At 36.5% G+C, this 19,455-nt stretch overlaps 1 protein-coding gene across 3 annotated transcripts in view; it reads left to right on the top strand.

Annotated features, from left to right (window-relative positions):
* Positions 1-235: 235 nt before the first annotated feature.
* LOC104605844 (histone-lysine N-methyltransferase ASHH2) overlaps positions 236-19,455 on the top strand; it is a 60,557-nt gene continuing 41,337 nt past the window's right edge. The window contains exons 1-11 of one of the 3 annotated variants that reach the window (XM_088895607.1): positions 236-307; positions 414-468; positions 569-649; positions 829-3,909; positions 4,025-4,244; positions 7,423-7,571; positions 7,756-7,835; positions 10,834-10,965; positions 11,091-11,207; positions 11,712-11,804; positions 16,201-16,278. In XM_088895607.1, the coding sequence (XP_088751733.1) occupies positions 993-3,909; positions 4,025-4,244; positions 7,423-7,571; positions 7,756-7,835; positions 10,834-10,965; positions 11,091-11,207; positions 11,712-11,804; positions 16,201-16,278 (3,786 nt within the window). In that variant the 5' untranslated portion in view covers positions 236-307; positions 414-468; positions 569-649; positions 829-992. Of the gene's footprint in view, positions 469-568; positions 3,910-4,024; positions 4,245-7,422; positions 7,572-7,755; positions 7,836-10,833; positions 10,966-11,090; positions 11,208-11,711; positions 11,805-16,200; positions 16,279-19,455 lie in introns of all 3 variants that reach the window. The other 2 variants (XM_019199186.2, XR_016080777.1) reach the window with 2 other exon arrangements.

The following is a 19,455-nucleotide window of genomic DNA, read 5'->3' as shown; positions in this document are numbered from 1 at the left end:
CATCCATTTGCACCCCAAAAAAATGCAACGTGTTACGTGCCCAACTGCCCATATTATAAAAGTAAACCCTCGGAAATTTCTTGTATTTTGCAACAAAAGGATGTACACATGTAACCATCGGACAATACAACTCATTTTTCTGCAGCTCTCCCAAGTCCCAACCCGAGGCATCCCTCACACGTGTAGCATCTACAGAGAAAAGGTAATGACTTTGAGGTTTGTTCGTTTGTTGCAAGTTGAAATAAGGTCCTGTTGTTGGTCCGAAAACCTTCACACGCTTTTCGTCCCTCAAACCGCCAAATGCAAGGTAGAGAGGTTTTTGTTGTCTACACAAACACATAGCGTCTCTCTCTCTCTCTGCTACATAAAAAAATTGAATGGGTTAAGTGATTTCATTTCAATAATTAATATAGGAATTAAAATCAATCGTCTCTCCGGCTCGTTTCCTCTATCGGCGTTTGTTATTAGGTACTCCACTTTATTTTTTTTGCTAAAATCTTGTTTTTTGTTTATTTTTTATCTGCATTCTTCTGTAATGGTTTCTTATATTAGGGCTTTGATTTTGCAGAGTGAGAGGTGGTTGGGGGGGGGGGGTGATTTTAGGGTTCTTGTTTGTTTCTTTGGATTCATTCCGAAAGCTGATATACTGGTATGCCTCTCTATTTTCCCTTTTTTCTTTCAAGGAGATATTAGCAAGTGCAGTTAGATGGGCGAATGACGTTATTCATTTTGGGGTGTCCAGAAGACGCATTGTCGTTTTGGATAATATTCGTTGTTGGGTGCCCATAATTATTTTTTTTTCTAATATTCTTTTCTGTATTTGTATAGCTGGGAATGGACTAGATTTTCTAGATTCGATGAAAGGAAGATGGGTTCTTATGAACTTCAGGTTCTGGTTGATGAGTCTTTCTGCGGATTGCCTTCGGATTCTGGTTGCTTGTTGCCGGTAGGAATGCTGGGAGAGGAATTTGAAAGGCTGTGGTGGCGGTAGTATGGTGTTAGTTGACGAGTTTAGAGATTGTGAGGGGCGTTACAGTGCCATATTAGAACAACGTTCTGGCCTGGAAGCCGCTCGCCAGTTATTTACTTGCACCGGGGATAGGACAGGTCAATCTGTTATTGAAGGGTCATCGTTCTCAGAAATGGTTTGCGTCTCATCTAACTGTAATGGGGACATCGTGGACCCGGCGGACGGAGTTCATGCTTCTCGGAATTACAGTGTTGATTCAGTGAATTCTAGCATTGACCAAGAAGCATCTGTTGTTGGAAAAGGTGGGCCAGAGAATGGGCGTGGGAACATGGTTTTCTTGGTATCAGAGGAGGCACCTCAGAATGAATGTGGTGTTAACGGGCTTTGCTCTAATCAGAGAGGCAAGGACTATAAGTCATCCTGTTTGACGACTGAAGAATGTTTTGGAAGGGAAGAATCTAAATGTGACAGTGCCCCAGGGAACTTATCAGAAAATGAAGAAATTTCATTGGCTTCATCATCCCTGACTGATTCACTGAACCAAAAAACCCAAAATGATAAGAGGGCTACTGTGGATGTCAATGACTCTGTAGAGGAAGTGGTTACTGATGCTGATGTTCAGAAGGTTGTAGAGGATAATTGTGATGTTTTAACCAGAGTATCAGGCAACCTGATCACTGAAGCATCACTAATAGAAGCAAGTACTCGCAATTTCAAGCAAAGGTCACTTGACATAGCCTCTAACTGTTCTATGAATGATTCAGCATCTTTGCAATCATCTCAGCCAGTATTAGATAATATTTCTTCTCAAGCGTTGGCAGTGTCAGATCTTCAGGAAGGGGATGTTGTTGATGGTGTTCTGACATGTAGTAGTATGGTTGATTATATTGGGTATGCAGACAATGGAGGGAAGGATAGTGTTAGGCCCAGTTCTGCTGTGTCAGTTCTACAGGAAGGGGATGGTCTTAGCAGTGCTCTAACATGTGGTAGTATGCTCTGCAATCATCTTAATAATTATAGTTTCAAGGAAGGGTCATCTAATTTAGTTTCTGATTGTCCTATTGAAGATTCGGCTTCTCTACATTCATGTCAACCTGATATGGAAATTATTTCTTCTCAAGGCCTGGCAATGCCAGATCTTCAGGAAAGTGGTGCTCTTGGTAGTGCTCTAACATGTAGTAGTACTAGCAGTATCGTTGATTATACTAGGCATGTAGATGATGAAGGGAAAGATAATGCTGGGCCAGATTCCATTATTCCAGATCTTCAGGAAAGGGGTTCTCTAGCATGTAGTAATATAGTTGATTATGCTGTGCATGCAGACAATGAAAGGGAAGATAATGCTGGGTCTGGTTCTGTTTCTGCATCTAACTGTCCTGACACTATAGGCCCAATTCTTCGGAGGAGTACCCGTCTAAGTAAATTGAATAAGATGTCTGAGACAAGAAAGGCTACAAAGCAATGCAGCAGTACTGCCAATGGCATATTGCACTTAAGTGGAACGATTGGAATCTTTAAGAAGACATCAAGAGGGAAAAGAAGCTGTCCCTGTAAGCGAGCACGTTCTTCTGTTTGGGGTGCTTTGGGAAACATTATGGAAGTGTTTGAGCAGAATGATGCAATTCAGAATCATGAGTTGGATTTAACTCAACTTCCAAGTCATGGTTCACAAAAAACAAGAGGTGGTCAAAGGAGTAAAAAGCAGAAGACCCGGAAGGGTGGAAATTCACGTAGATCCAAAAGAAAATTCTCTGCGTCAACTGGTGGTGCTTGTTTAAAAGTTACAATGGGGGAAGAAGTGGGTCAAAGAAATCTTAAGGCTGTGCTACCTGAGGCGGTAGATCCTTCAGCATCAGTACAAGTTTCTGAATGTGATTCGGACCAAGGAATCAATCTCGATGTCTCAAAAGCAGCTAATATGGGTGATGTGGAACAGAAGCTGAGACAGTACCAATGCCCCAGTGAAAACCTGGGAAAGCCAATTAGTGCTGTTGACATTTCTGAATTGGATGTTCACCTTACAGATAAGGACTTGGAGAGCACTGTGACACAAGACATGTCTATTGGGAACATTGGTGGTGCTTGCCATGTGCTTTCCTCCCAAATAACATGTGAAACAGTAGGGGAAGCAACTGAGAATAGGTACTTGGATGTGGAAACATCTCCTGATTCAGAAGTGATCAATCTGATTCATGATGTTCATGTTGGTTCAGGAGTTCAAGAAGACCTACATGCTATTGTTTCAACTTCTTCCCAAGATGCTGCCATTCCAACAGAGGTTATAGTTTCCAATAGGCTTGTCATATACACAAAAAAAGGCAAGAAAAATGTTGAGGTTAAGGGAAGTTCATATTCCTTGTCAGGATCCTGTAAAGAGGAAGGGGGACTACTTGGCCCAGAAAAAAAGAACAAGAACAAAAAGCCGGTAAAAAATAAATCCAGGCAGAGAGTGGGGCATAATCTTGATCATAGTGAGCCCATTGAAAATGCTTCCAGCAACAGTTCAGGTCTTGAGGGATGTTCCACGGAACCATTGCTTTTGGTGGGAGGGGTTGAACCAGGAGTTAGCCAAGAATCTTTGAAAGGGGAACTTTGCCCATCTTCTGGGCAAGATGTTGGGGTTACACCATCAGAATCATTGACTTCTGAGGGTTCATTTTCTGCTGCTAAAATTAAAGGGCGTAAGCTTCCCAAAATGTTTAAACACAATGTTGGAGCAAACAAATGCAGGCCACGTATCCCCACTTCAGCAAGGCGTAGGAAAGAAAATAATCATGAACGGAAAGGTGGGCGCAAAGGTAGTAAGTGCAAGATTAAGGAGAAGGGGCCTTTAGACCACAAAAAAGAAAATCACCTACAGTGTGGTAGTGGTACTGACATGGATTTTTCTTCTGGGGTGAAAAGGGATTCAGCATCTAGTGAACCAGATGACTTAAGCAGTTAGTTCTTTTCTGGCACAGCTATTTGATGTCTAAAATGCTTTGTGTGTTTCTAGTGTGCACCTTCTCCTGTTTATTTTGAGCATGGAGAAACTAAGATTGTCTCATTTTGCAGAAATTAATGTAGGAAATGACATGAATGATGAACTGGGGAGAACCAAAATTGACAACCACATTGCAACAGAGGATGTATCTAGCTCTTCCATGGTGTCCATTAAGTCAGAGGAGCAGTTTATGCCCCCACGTAATGCATGGGTGCGGTGTGATGATTGCTATAAGTGGCGTTGTATATCAGCTGCACTAGCAGATTCAATAGAGGAGACAAATTGCAGATGGTAAATATTAAATTCCCACAGATTTTCCTATCATGAGCAACAATCAGTTATTAGATGATGTTAACTTATTGTATGCAAATATGTGAGAAAGAACAAAATTGCTATCTTTTTCAATACACAAGGTTTACCAAATGCCTGCAAAGCCAAGCTGGAGTACAAATTTGTTTCACATCAATGTTTGCACTCATACCAAACACAGCCCAAGTAAATGCTACTCACCAACTCCTACCGAAGGGCGATCAATCAAATTCTGTTCAGTATTCACAAAAGAGTCAAACTGCAGGATGTCTATATTTACTTTAGAGCTGTCTTTTCAAAGGTGAGCAAATTAAGTACCCCCACCCCAAATAATAAAAAAAACATAGAAAGAGAAAGTAAAAAAAACCAATAAACTCACTGTAGCTGCTGTATATTCGGCATCTCAGCCCAAAACAATTTCCTTAAATTGCCTTTAGGTCCATAAACTCCTGTTAAAGCTTCTTTGATTAGATCATTTAGGTTGATTCCTTTTCTTGCATCTCTCTTTTTCTACGACTTTTGTTATTCTTTTGAGTCAAGTTGTTTCCCGTTCAAAGCTTTGTTGAGTGGACGTGTCTCATCTAAGGTGAAGGTTTTCTGCTAGGAGGAGGCAAATCGGGCAATTAACATGTATGAGAAACTCCAAAGGAAATGAAAACTTTGGTGCCTTTCTCCCTATATGTGTATTCTTTGCCTGAGAAGTAGAGAAAATACTAACCATCTATTGAGTTCTCATTATGCTGTGCAGGTGTGGAACCATTTCTCTATTTTCAGTAGTGAACAATCCCTGGAAATGTTTTGAAGCTGTTCATGACAACCCCTCAATTAGTGATTTAAAAGACATGCCTAGGCGCACAGGTGAGACACATTTTGGGGTATGTGCCTCGCCCAGGTCCTAGGCACACCCCTTTCAAAAGGTGCACGCCTGGTGCGCCTGATGCACCTTTTTAAAATTTTGTGCTTTTTGCTTTTTTTTTTTTTTTTAGTCTAACGGCTGGGTCTACTCCGCTCCAGTTCGCTTGCTTCGCTCGCTCACCAAAGCTCCGAGAACCCCCTATTTGCTAATGTTGTTCATTCATTCATTGCAATAAAATATCTTCTTAAAAGGCAATGAAAGTTATAAAATCATTATTTTTTATGTGAGAAATAAGAATTTCAGACCCTAACATAGACTTGTTCGGGCTTGCCTCGAGGGGCGTGGTACAAAGGCAACTCATAGAATCAAGAATGCAATATGTTTACATCACAATAGCTACTTGAAGCAATGCAATTAAGGAGAAAAAGAGATTGTGGGTTTTACATGCTTGAAAATTCTTTATATGTTTGCTTTAAGGTTTGGAGTTGGTTACTACAAAAGGTTGGATTGAGATCATGAGATGGAGGTAGAGGGTGACTGCCAAACTAGAATCTTTTGGATAAAAGTTGGCATTGGAATTCCTTGGGGAGTTAGGCCTTTGTAAGGTTGGCATTTCAGCTAGGTAGCAATTTGAATAGTGCCTTTAGTGAGGCAGGAACGTCAGCTAGGTAGCAGTTTGAATGGCTCATTCAAATGGGTGCCTAGGTGTGCCAATGGTTTCATTGATGCCTTAGCCAAGTCAGGTGCTGTCAGAGAATGGTTGGAATGGGGGTGAACCAGGGCCAGGATTATATTGTAATCCAAATGTTGCATTTCTGAGCCAAATGGGCTTGTTCTTTATTGGCCTGTTGCTCCTTTTGAGAGTAGTTTGTTACTGAAATATTCTCGATTATATATAAAAAAGTGGGTTCCTCATTCTGGAGGTATTTAGCTGACACCTTGCTAGAGATAGTGTAGGAAGAATGGAACTTGAATGGTGGGTTCCGGGGCCTGGGTATAGCATCTAAGTTTTAGGTTACTTTTATAGAATGGTATATTAGCAGTGTGCTGTTTTTCTATTCTGTCTAGTATTAAATCGTTGCTGATCAAGGTAAGAGAGCTCCTCTTAAAGCCCATACATTTGTGCCACAATATTTTTACACAAGCTCTCCTTTAGGGGCGTGATGTTTTTTTTTTTGTTATTAGTAATAAAAATTTTAGATATGGATTAAAAAAATCTAAGACTTGTTGGCTAGGTAATTGAACAAGCATTTTCACAATAGCAGAATGAGGGTATTTAACAATGTTTTGGTGCAAATTAGTTGGGCATTCTGGTTGTTTGCCCTGAATCTCACTTTTTTTAGCTCATTTATGGAAATAAAAGGAATCGACATAATCTCTTGACGTTTCTTCCACTTCTTCAACGTTTTAATCTCAATTAGAGAGTTATCATGCTTGAGTATTTGCTGCATTCAACTGATTTCTTACTACCAAGTCACTTGGTACCATTAAGTTTTTCTTATTTTTACTTACTTGTATGTGATAACCTTATGTGCAAGCAAATTAGCAGTGTGCTGTTAATTTACTTTTATAGAATGGTATATTAGCAGTGTGCTGTTTTTCTATTCTGTCTAGTATTAAATCGTTGCTGATCAAGGTAAGAGAGCTCCTCTTAAAGCCCTTACATTTGTGCCACAATATTTTTACACAAGCTCTCCTTTAGGGGCGTGATGTTTTTTTTTTTTGTTATTAGTAATAAAAATTTTAGATATGGATTAAAAAAATCTAAGACTTGTTGGCTAGGTAATTGAACAAGCATTTTCACAATAGCAGAATGAGGGTATTTAACAATGTTTTGGTGCAAATTAGTTGGGCATTCTGGTTGTTTGCCCTGAATCTCACTTTTTTTAGCTCATTTATGGAAATAAAAGGAATCGACATAATCTCTTGATGTTTCTTCCACTTCTTCAACGTTTTAATCTCAATTAGAGAGTTATCATGCTTGAGTATTTGCTGCATTCAACTGATTTCTTACTACCAAGTCACTTGGTACCATTAAGTTTTTCTTATTTTTACTTACTTGTATGTGATAACCTTATGTGCAAGCAAATTATCTTCCTTGTGGGGTTGTCTTATGTCCTGTGCATGAATATTTGATACTTATTTTGGTTTTGTGCAAGTATACAAGGTTATGCCTTCCTCCTTTCTCTTGGTAGTTTTTCACCTGTTGCAGTTACCCAATATAAGAAGACAGATTGATACGATGCTTTCAGTTATCCACTGTTATTTGATATTCTCTTAATCATAATTAATTTAACCATGTAGGACTTGCAAAGATAATGCAGATAAGGCATTTGCAGACTGCTCAATTCCTCAAGAAAAGTCAAATGCAGAGATTAATGCAGAGTTAGAAATATCAGATGCTTCCGGTGAAGAAGATGCTTATGATGTAAATTCATGCAGGCAGTTAACAGGTATGTGATTTGTGCTAATGTTTGTTTAGGATATTGAGATCAGAGGTACACTGGGTTTCTTCATAATTTATTGACTTATGCTTCCATTTGCCTTTTTTTTGATAGGTAACAGTAAATTTTATTCAATAAAGTATGCTTCTATTTACCTTCTAGTTTACCATTCTTCTTTTTGGTACTGTTGCAGCTCCTCAACAGGCATCTTGGACACTTATCAAGTCAAATTTGTTTCTTCACCGCAGCCGTAAATCCCAGACCATTGATGAGGTCTAAATCAATTATATATATTCCTGTGGCTTGGAAATAGTGTGGATCTTATTAGTTTTTTGTCAAATGTAGGAACTACTCTGTTAATAAATGGTGATGAGCTCTCTTATATCCATTTTGATTGTAAATGCTGTGCTGATTTGTAGTTGGTTATTATCCACTTCATCCAGTGTGCAAGATAATCCATTATCCAATTCTAATAATTGTTTTTGCAAATCAGTTATCTGCTACTGACACAATGACATTCCAAAAATTCTTCTTTTCAAGTCATATACAGTCTCTACCTACATTTGGCCATCTCCCTCACCGATGCATCATCCTTGGTGTATATCCTTGGGAACTTTGTTCCCATAACCTATTCTATCCTGAGTTCTAAATTTTCTAGAAACTTAAATCCAAGTGAACTTGATCTAATTAAAATGGTTTGCATAGATTTAGTAGAAATCGACCTTTGGTTGTCCATGTGAGAAGATGTTGAGATAGGAGGCATGGGCATTCAGAAATGGGAGAGGAACATGGATGGCTAAGGGGCATGGGTTGGGGAGAGTGACCTGAAAAATTCTTAGATTCTTCATCAAAGGAAACCTTTGTGCCGTCTCATAAGTCATAACCTTTCCTCTTCCCTTTGTTTACAGACGTTCCTGATTAAGTAATGAAGACTTTCTTCTCCTTTTGTTCAGATATTTAGGTCTGTGATACAACAGACCAGATGCTACATATCATGTTAAATTTGAGATGTGATAGAAGAGTCCTATCTCGACATTGAGAGTGACTCACCTATTGTCATCTGATGGATGTTTAGCAGAAAAGTTGGCCCATGAATCCTCACCACCATATTGTAGAATCTAGATTGTTGACTTCCAGAATGAACATCTTGGTCAGATGACTCCACAATTGGCTGATTTTCTAGATAATGAGATGGCCAGACATGGAGTAGGGAGGAGTGACTTGCCTGGGGAAAGGCTTTCACTTTAGAGTGACCTCTCTTTGTTGTTTCTATCTTATTATCTTATTATCTCTTTTTTTTTTGATTGGTAACATGAAATTTTATTGATTGTGGTAAACAATCTTATTATCTTTAAGTGATCATTGTTAGGCTAGCAGAATGCTGCTACCTAATCCCAAATTTTCTTTTGGTGCCACAAGATTACCCCTAGAAGATCTGTTCCCTATTAACCCCGTGCTTTGCTTGTGAATAACCCACACTGTTAGCAGACCGTTGTACCCATAGAATAGAGATAACCATATCCCTTGTTAGGGACATAATCTCTGAATATGGGTCGATTGTGCCATATTCCTTTACTGCCATTTTTTATCCAGCCTACTGCTACCTTAACAGTCCCCTTCAGTCACCATGTTGCTCAAGCTCAACCTCTTACCTAGCCTGTGGATTTCATTGGAAGAGCCTGTAATTGTGGTGGTTGTGATTTGTGAAGCCAAAAATCTTGAAAAGGAATGGTAGTAGGAACCCGAAGTAGAGATAGTTCAGATTCTAGAGTCAGGTTTAGAGGGATCAAGAGGAACTCCTTCCAACAGATTAATAAGGTCAATCACTTAGAGATTCTTCAAAGTCCCTTATGCCCTTCTTTTATCCAAATCTAAAGAGAGTTCCAAACCTGAGGCCAAGTGGGAAATGTATTTGCTCTTATTGATAAAAAATGGGTTTGTTCTTGAATGAAGATATGACAAAGATAGAAGGGTAAAGCTTCTTAAAATTTAATCTTATTGCCATCAAATTCAAGAATATCATAATTGATGTCTTGAAAGAACAAAGGCGGAAGCACTGAGATGGCTTTCCAAGTAGAGGCATGAGTTACTCTATTACCACCCTGGTATCCCAGCCAATGATTTTGTGTCACAGATTGTCCTGATGTAGTGGGAATATCCAAAGCCATTTACGAAGTGGAGTTTGTGCCACAGATTTAATGCACCATTATATTGTTATTTATTGAAAAAAATGTGCTAGTTTGATACTCTAAATACCTGAACATACTTCCACCTAGGTGTTATTATGATAATCAAAATACCTGAACATGCTTATTTCCCTGTGTTGACATGATAATATACTGATATTTGATACAAAATTACAAATTGGTACTTTTTCCAGTGATGTTATTTTCAAGTGTTATCCTCCTATGTCCTAGTAATTTACATATTTATTTTCATAAAAGCATGTATTATTTTAACAAATTTCATATAGGAAACATAATAAATATTATTCCAGTTCATGTACCTATTTTGTCATCTTTTAATAAAGGTTTTTTTCCCACTACTATAAAAACATACTTATTTTGGTAGAAAAAAAAACATCTTATGCCAATAGGTGAAGCCAGTGAAGTAGCTTATTCATTGACTAGGGTAAGTGTAGGAACAAGTGAGATGTGGTGGGCATCGGTCCTTGCTGAGTAGCTGTCTTAAGCATATAGGGAGGGTGAATGATTATCCCCTTTCTTGTTTTCTTTATCAGATTTGATGTTGCTTTTATCTCTTGCGGTATTTTTTTTGGGGAAAGGTAAGGTATTGTATTAAAAACAGACAATATATCATAAAGTCATACATCTATTGCTGTAATCTTTCTCTATTTTTCCGATTTGATTAATAATATTTTTGGATCACTTGCCTATTAAAAACAGGCTATATATTATAACTTTTTCTCAGATGTTATATTAAGTCATTTTTTTGATCAATAACCATCATTTTATTATTTAAGTGAGAAAATATTACATATATACATACATGCTTGAGGGATAAAATCTCTTATATCTCCCCTTTTCCTTTTATTTCCTTGTTACAATTGTGCCCAAAATATTTGATCTCTCCCCAGTCCTTGTTTTTCTAATGCATCAGGCATGCTATTGGCTGACATATACACCCATTGAAGCCTTACCTCCATCTTCCTAGTCAGCCACTTAAATTTTTTGATTTCATTTTGATAAGATATATATATTAAATCATTTCCCCCATTTTCTGATATATGAGTTTTGTAATTTTCAACCAGATAATGGTTTGCCACTGCAAGCCACCTCTTGATGGCAGTTTGGGTTGCGGAGATGAATGCTTGAACCGGATGCTTAACATTGAATGTGTTCAAGGCACCTGTCCATGTGGGGATCAATGTTCAAATCAACAGGTACTTTTAGCTGTTATCACTTTAACTTTTATTTTTGTTGTTGTTTTTATTGTTATTATTGTTATGGTGCTGGGTCTTGTTTTCCATCTGAATGGTATAGCTTGGATTTAAATATTCATTTGCAGTTCCAGAGGGAGAAATATGCAAAATTTAAATGGTTTCGTTGTGGAAAGAAAGGATATGGGCTTCAGTTGTTGGAAGATGTTTCCCAGGGTCAATTTCTTATTGAATACGTTGGTGAGGTAATTCTGCAGTTTTTAATGAGATTCATCTTGAAGGTTTATATAATACTGAAAGTCTGAAACCCGAAAAACTAAAGGAAAAAAAGGCTACAAAAGATCCTTGAAGTGAGAACTCTTGCACATTTGATTGACACAATATTTATGTTCCATGCATTAACACTGCCCACTGAAGTAACAAGTAAGCAGATTCCAGATAAAAAAAAGCATGCAAAATTTTGATATCCTGTCCAAGGTATGCCTGAAATTCCACTTAATATTGCTTGTATTGGCCTGGTTGTACCTGTGAGGCTTACTAGCTTTAAGCAGACCTCACAATTTTTGAATTTTATCTCAGCATATCAGTTTTTTGGTCATGGTGTGCTTATGTTTGAAAGTAAATTGATGTTTTTTTAGAATCTTTAAATTGATTAAAATGTCATATCCATGCTTTTCTTTTTATCAGTTTAGCCACTCACTACTAGGGTAAGTTCTATCCTAAAATTTTCTTCTTTGTACTCCAATCAGGTGCTTGATTTGCATGCTTATGAAGCACGGCAGAGAGAGTATGCTTCTAGGGGTCAAAGGCATTTTTACTTCATGACATTGAATGGCAGTGAGGTTTGGTATTCTCTACTTTAGTTCTAATTTTAGAATTTTCTCATTTTATTATTGTTGCCCTTTAAAAGGAAATTTGAATGTTTGTGATTTAGGGTAAATGTGGGTAAGTGTGAATAATTTATTTTGATATTGGAATATTTATTTTATTTTATTATGTTTTGTGGGGGGGGGGGGTACAGTCTTCACTTATAATGTTAATATAGTCCCACCCATATTGACAACACTCTCCATGAAGCTGGTGCATGGATGTATAGTTGCCCAGCTTATTGAGGCTTGGGAGTGGTACTTTTTTTCTGTTTTTGGAAAAAAAGGAAGCACAGGCTTTATTTATTTATATGTTGGAGAAACAGTCAGTCTGCTATATATATAGCTAATATTTACATTATATATTACAAGACCAGTAATTAATTGAGCTTTCCTTGCAACTTTTGTAGAGCATTAACTAGCTGACCATTTTTTTACAAATGGTAAACATATCTCTTTGGAGGCAACAATCTCTCTCATAAAATATGCATGCACTTTATGTATTATGTTCTGTCATGCTGTACCAGATTGTGAGCGATAATTATTGCAACCTTATTGTTGTAATATTGGTTCATAGAGCCTTGTACTTGACATCCCAATACATGGAATGGAGATTTTGAGGCTTAATCTAGTGAAGTTTACAAACTCCAAGTGCCATTGCCTTGTATTCACTTTTCTACTTTAATGGGATACCACCAATTGCTTTTTTATCATAACACCAAGATGCTTGGTATGATGAGAGGCCCCTGAGAAAGCTCTTTTCAAATCTGCATGTAGTGGCTGATATCAAGGAGATATGCGTTTGACAGTGTTATGAGTTAGTAAATGACAAAGTAATTTGGTTCCCAAAATTCCACAGAATTTGAATGATTAGGAATCATATGAAATGTTGGAATCACTATCAAAAGTCCAAAATTGCTACCCAAGGGTGCAGGATGTTGATGGAAGATGCTGGAAATGAGAGAAGTCTGGAGGGTTCATTGTTAAATTAGGGTGAAAGGGTTGTCCAATGCCGTTAGTAATCATGGTCTGCAATTTCAATATCAATGGACATTTTGCCATGCAGAGAAGGGGAGGTTTCTGAGATATTTCGCTAATTCTGCTAAGATATTTGGAAAATTTCTAAAAACATGGGATTTGTTAATACAAACTTAATCGAAATTTTATAAGAAGCATAATCACACATTTAAAGCTCAAAATAATTTTAACGATCAGCTGTACATATCAAATAAGAAAAGATTAATAGACTTAAATAGGTATCTCCATGGTTTAAAATGTCGCGACATTTCGCTAATGTCGCCCGACATATGTCGGTGTTGAGACATACCGACATGAACTCTCACTTGAATTAAAAAAACAAAATATCGGTCGATATTTCGACTATTTCGGTAAATATCGCCTATGTCGTTTACAAAACCAAAAAAAAAACAATATTTTGAAACATTTCATCCAAATGTCGACAAATCAGCATATATTCAAAGTGAAGACAATCAAATTTCATCATAAACAAAAAGAGAAAAAGAAAGAGATTAAATGGGAAAAAAGAAGTTTTCAGTTTACTTACCTGAAGCTGGAAGAACTACAACTTCAGGCTTGAATAGGCACAAGAGTGGCTTCTACCCTCGGTCTTGTGCTGAAATACCTTATTGGAACAAGATGCAAGACACTGGACATCTAAAACTCCAAAAGAAATTGCTCTCATCTCACTCTCAAGTCTCATCTTGATTTAGGTATGCAATACTATCCCTATTGCCCTCTCACAGTGAATAACCATGAAAAATAAGGGGAAAAAAGGAAAAAAAAATAGAAGATGAGGAGTTGAGGAGAATGCTTGTCTTCATCTTCCTCTTCTATTTCTTCGTCTTCATCTGCGGATTCCTAAAATCCTCGCACAGTCGCACTGCATCTTTGCGTCTTTGTAGAGTCTTCGAAATTTCAGGTTGAGGGTTCGAATGACTAATGAACCCTTAAGCCTAAATGTTTAAGTTTATGTTATAAAAGACATGCTGCAGTACATGATGGTCTATTTAAGTCTATAGACCATCACAAAAGCAAGCCTTTAAATGGAATCTTTAAAACATAATTACAAGTATGTTATAGTGCAATAGGGTCTATTGTAATACTATAGACCTCCTAATAGAAAACTTATAAAAAGAATCTTTAATATATTCTTATAGTCTTATTACAAGTATATGAAGGTCTATAGTAATATTGTAGACCCTCATTATAAAAGCCAACAAAATGATTAAATAATAAGAAAATTAATATTTAAGATAAAATATAAAATATTCATAAAAACAAATGATTAAACTAACTACTTATTAAAATAAAATAAAATGCATGAATAAAATGTTTTTATAATAATAAAATATTAAATGGTTTGTCTAATTTATATGATTTAATAAATAGTTTATATAGTGATATTGTATACCCTCATTATAAAAGTAAAAAAATGAAATAATAATAAGAAAGTTTATATTTGAGATAAAATATTCATAAAAACAAAAAAATAGTGAGATATTTTATATAATAATAAAAGTATTACTTAAACTAATTACTTATTAGAATAAAGTAAAATAATTTTCTTAATAATAAAAATATTAAATGGTTTATATTATTTATATGATTTAATTTTAATTATTTATTAGAACAAAAAGATATGCATCATGGAAGATAGTAGTATAGAAAGGTGCATTAATGTTTATTTTGTTATTTTACAGAATATCATAGCATATTTCCACATATTTCATAATATTTCCACAATGTCTATAATTTTTACAATATTTCCATCCGACATTTCCAACATTACCGACATATGTCCTATATTTGGGTAAGCGACATTCCCATCGACATCAACATTTTTAAACTTGGGTATCTCTTTTTCTATCTCCTTTTTAGGTGTTTAGCCATCTTTTCGTTGTGTAGGTCACTTATTTGCCATTTTGAATTTTATCTTTTCTGATACTATATGTTTTACTTGGATTGAAAATTATCTTCTATAGTTGTGTCTCTTTTTTCTTTTTCTTTTGAACTATAGTGACCTAGTAAATGAATCGTATCAGAATAGTAGCCAACCATCCAATCATCAAATTTCCACTTGTTCATTAAAAGAAAGTTATTATATATATATATTTTAAATTCTTTTGAAAAGGTACGGTATTGCATTGATGAATAACTTAAAACAGGGAAAAACACCTTTGTGCATACTGTACAATGGGACTGTACAGAAGGTTCTTTTAAGAATATAAAATTAAAGAAAAATATGCATTAGAAAAAAAAAACCATCAACTGGTAGAAAGCCCTTCTACTATGTTTGGTGACTTCTGGGTACCATAATATCATCTTCAAAGCAGTCAATCATTGTTGCTTTTCTTGTTCTTAATGGAAGCCTATCCAACTACCAAGTTGGAATGTATATTTGGTCTATAGAAAGAAGAGAAGTCTGAGAATAAGAGCTTGAGAAGTTACGAAATCTTGAATAGGATGATTGGCTGCCTGTTACCATCCTTTATTCAACATGAATAGAATAGTAAATAACCATGAAGTCCATGTTAATATGTATTTGTATATGTATGTGTGTGTGTCCATATAATGTTAATATTTTTCCAACTACATCAACAACAGATAGCACAATAAAATTCAGTGGGAAAAGAAAAAAGGAGCATAGAAGCATACCAGTCCAGAAGCCAGGCAGATTCAAATAGAGAGAAAAGAGTGGCAGGGCAACAACAGCTGACTTTACCATATCCACACCTTAAACAAGCCTCAACCTGGAAACAACCCAACCACAGCTGACTTGAAAATCAACCCATACTTCCCATCCAGCTAGGGAGAACCTCCACTCCTGTGAAACCCAAAAAAGGCCCAAAACTGGACCCACTAGAGGCAACATGAACAAGAAAAAGTAATTGGCTTTCTCATTGAATAAAATTACTTTACCTTTTTCCAAAAAAAAAAAAAAAACATGAACAAGAAAAAGTAACCCTATTTTTATAGACTGTTCTATATCTTATTTCCTTATTTTGATATGAGGATTGCATTTAGGTTAGAGGAAGAAGGGAAAAATACCCCCAAATAAAAAATTGTATATTAAGAAGGTAGAATTAACTGTTCTCATTGCTGATGTTGTTATTTTTATCTTCATGATCAAATATGTATCCTAAACATTCTTGTGGCCTTTATATTCTATTGTTATACATACATATCTGCCTTCCAAGTAAAACAAAAAACTTAAGCTTAAACAAGGGTGGGTTATATATATATTGATATTTAATATAATATACATTACCTTTTAAAAACAAATTTTACTATTGATTTTTTTTGACTATTTTATTCCATGATATTCACCATTCATCATTTCCGTTGCTTTCAGGTGATTGATGCATGTGCTAAAGGAAATTTGGGGCGTTTCATCAACCACAGCTGTGATCCTAACTGCCGTACGGAAAAGGTTATTTTTATTCTCTATTTGCATATTTCAATAATAAATAAAATGCATTATATTAGGAAATGGGTATGTGAATAAGAGTAAGTCGTAAGTACATAACCCTGGGACTTCATATGGTGATGGAATCAACTGCAGCATGAAACCCAACAAATAGGCCCTTGTCAGCACCATATAAAGCTCACTTTCTAAAGTTATTAACTGATCTGTTTATTCCTATGTACTTACATATCCTTATGTTTATGTTTTTTTTTTTTCTTTATTCATTTTTAACTTAGAAACCTATTTTCATTTTGATGTTGATGACATAAACTTATCTTTCCTTTTTGCTCCTCTCTCTTTCTATCTGTAGTAAGTAACAAAATAATTTATTAAACATAAAGAGAGGAGAGTATTTCCACATTGATGAACTATGTAGCATGTAACTTTCCTTGAGAGGATCTGTTGTGAAATGATTTATTTGGAAAGAGAGGGGTCAAACTTGGATTCAGAGTTAGGCAAGGTAGGGATGGAAAATGTAAATCCAATTTAAAATTGTCTTTGGTTAGATTAGTTTGAGGTCTTAGGCAACTGGCCCTATCCAATGCTGCTGTTTTGTGTAATTCTACATTTTTGTATGTTGCTGTTTGGATTTTTATGCATGTGCATATATTTTTGTATATCTCTGCTTAGATATTTGGAGTTTCATGCACACATGTTTATGTATGTGGGATGGGGAGAAAAGAGTATGATGAAAAGGTGTTGCTTTGTAAAATATTACTTAATATGATATACATGTATCATTTGTGCGTAAAATATGTGTATTTGTGTTTTTCTAGTTATGCTTATTTGTGCATTTTGGTTGCCAAAGTTCAAATTCAAAACCAACCTGACCAACGCAATTTCATGATTGGGTTGGTCTAGGGTTGAGAACATTGGGTTGGTTTAGAGTTATTATTGACTTTTGAGGGTTTAATCTTGGACTGGATGGGATGGTTAAACCATTTGATCCATGAAACTTTTCATGGAGTATCTTATAATTTGCTTTTAGATTTTGAGACTGATTGTAATGGGGATGAGAACCATGAGTTGGAACAGAAAGGGAAGTGGTCTTGAGACTCCTCAGTAACTCAGTTTGTGTCCAATTATTTGCCATCCTCAGGTAGTCCAGGGAATCTTGTCATTTCAGATTCTGGTGCTAATAACTGTGCAGGTGCTTGTGCAGCTTCTCTGGCATCCATCCATGATATTGATAAGCCCAATCTGAGTTTAAATGATAGTAAAGGAGATTGTGTGTGTGTGTGTGGGGGGGGGGGGATGAAGGAGGGAGCATTGCAGCATTGGAGAATAAAAGGAGCAAAGTGGGGAGGTTGAGGTAGTTGGAAGCAAGGTTCAAAATTTCGATACGATATGCCCCGTATCAGGCGTTTTGTATCGTATCGGTGGCTTAACAATGTGCCCCTACAGGGGTCGTATTGGGGTCTGACCTGGTTCATGGGGTAGACCAGCCTTAAACCGATCCCTCTAAACCAGTTTTAAAGAAAAAAAAGGGGAGAGCGAGCTTCGAGCATATCGGCCTGTATCAATATTTTAAACCTTGGTTGGAATTCTAGAGGGGTAGGAGAGGAAAAGGACGAGGATTTTGGGGGGGGGAAGTGAGCTGTTGGATGCACAAGATAAAGGGGAAAATCTTATTAAAAAGGGTCAGAGAAAGACAGTTGGGGGAGAATCTAAAGAAGGAAAAAAAAAAGAAAATGTGTGCTTTGGAGATGGGAGCATTTCTGATGGGGGGTTGAGGGAAGACTTAGGTAATGGTAAGAGAGATACCTCAGGTGAAGATTTAGTGGAGGGCTTAGCTGTTACAATGGGCTTGAAAGTGGAACCCCCTAATGAATTGAAATTCTATGCTAGAAAAGGGAAAGAGGTAGGAGAGAGAGAGAGGAGGAGGAAAATGTATGAGGTTGAGAAGCTTATTAATGATGTAGAAGGGGATAAGGAATTTAGTGCTAGGGGAGGTAGGAGAAAAGGATGCTTGTAAAGAAGAGGGGAGGTTGGGGTTAAATTCCAAGATTATTGGTTTGGAACATGAGGGTCTTAGTTAGTGCAACAAGATACAAGAAAGAGAGCAATCAAGTAAATACTTAGAAAGGAAAAGCTTGATATTCTTTTGATTCAGGAATCCAAAATTCAGGATCTTGATAGGGGATGGGTAAGAAGTTTCTGGAGTGTGAGAGAGAGAGAGATGTTAATTGGAGCTTTGCTCCATCTTGCGGTGTTTCAGGAGGTATAATAACAGTGTGGAAGGAGTATATAGTATAGTGCAGATAAGAATTGGTAGGGAGTTTTACAGTGTTTATGAAACTGAAAAATGTTCAGGATGTTTGAATGGGTTTTAACTATAATGTATATGGGCCAAACTCCTATATGGCAAGGAATTTGATGTGGGAAGAGTTAGAAAATATAAGGGGACTTTGGGAAGGACTGTGGTGTCTAGGAGGTGACTTTAATGTGATCAAATTTGCAGAAGAGACATGGTACAAGGCAAAGGGTGACTACTAGTGTGAGACAATTCAATGCTTTTCTTGATTCCTTTGATTTGAGAGATATTTATTGGGACAGACCAGGTTTATCTGGTGAAATCTTCAAGAAAACCCTATTTGTTCCACGTTGGGTAGATTTTTTGTGTCCCTTGATTGGGAGAAGGAATGGTGGCTCACACACCCTAATTTCAAACAAAAGGTGAAGGAATGGTGGGGTAACCAACAACAATATCCTAAGTGGGAAGGTCAGAAATTCCTGAAGAAACTACAAAATTTGAATGCAAAAATCAAAGAGTGGAATAAATTGTAGTTTGGGAGACTGGATGAGAAAAAGGCTAATCTGATTTCAACAAAAATCTAGAGAGAAGTGGACCAAGGAGGGGGATGGTAATTCATAATACTAGGTTTTTTTTATGCTATTGCTAATGGTAGAAGAAGGAAGAGCGTAATTTCATCTCTAATGGTTGAAGGTGTTGAAACTACAAATGAACGGGAGATAACAAAGCCCTTTGTGGAGAATTTCAATTAATTTATAGAAGGCCACAAATGGTAGATGGTCAGTTGAAAGACTTGAATGGGATACCTAGAAGATTTTCAAGTTGAGTTTTTGGAAAGAAGGTTTGAGGAGGAAGAGATTAAGGAGGCAATGTTTTCCATGGATAGA

This window comes from Nelumbo nucifera, chromosome 1 (assembly GCF_055504915.1).
Source record: "Nelumbo nucifera cultivar China Antique chromosome 1, China Antique-T2T, whole genome shotgun sequence".
NCBI classification, from domain to species: Eukaryota; Viridiplantae; Streptophyta; class Magnoliopsida; order Proteales; family Nelumbonaceae; genus Nelumbo; species Nelumbo nucifera.
Note: the sequence above shows the minus strand (reverse complement) of the source record. Positions and strands in the feature narration are given on the sequence as shown.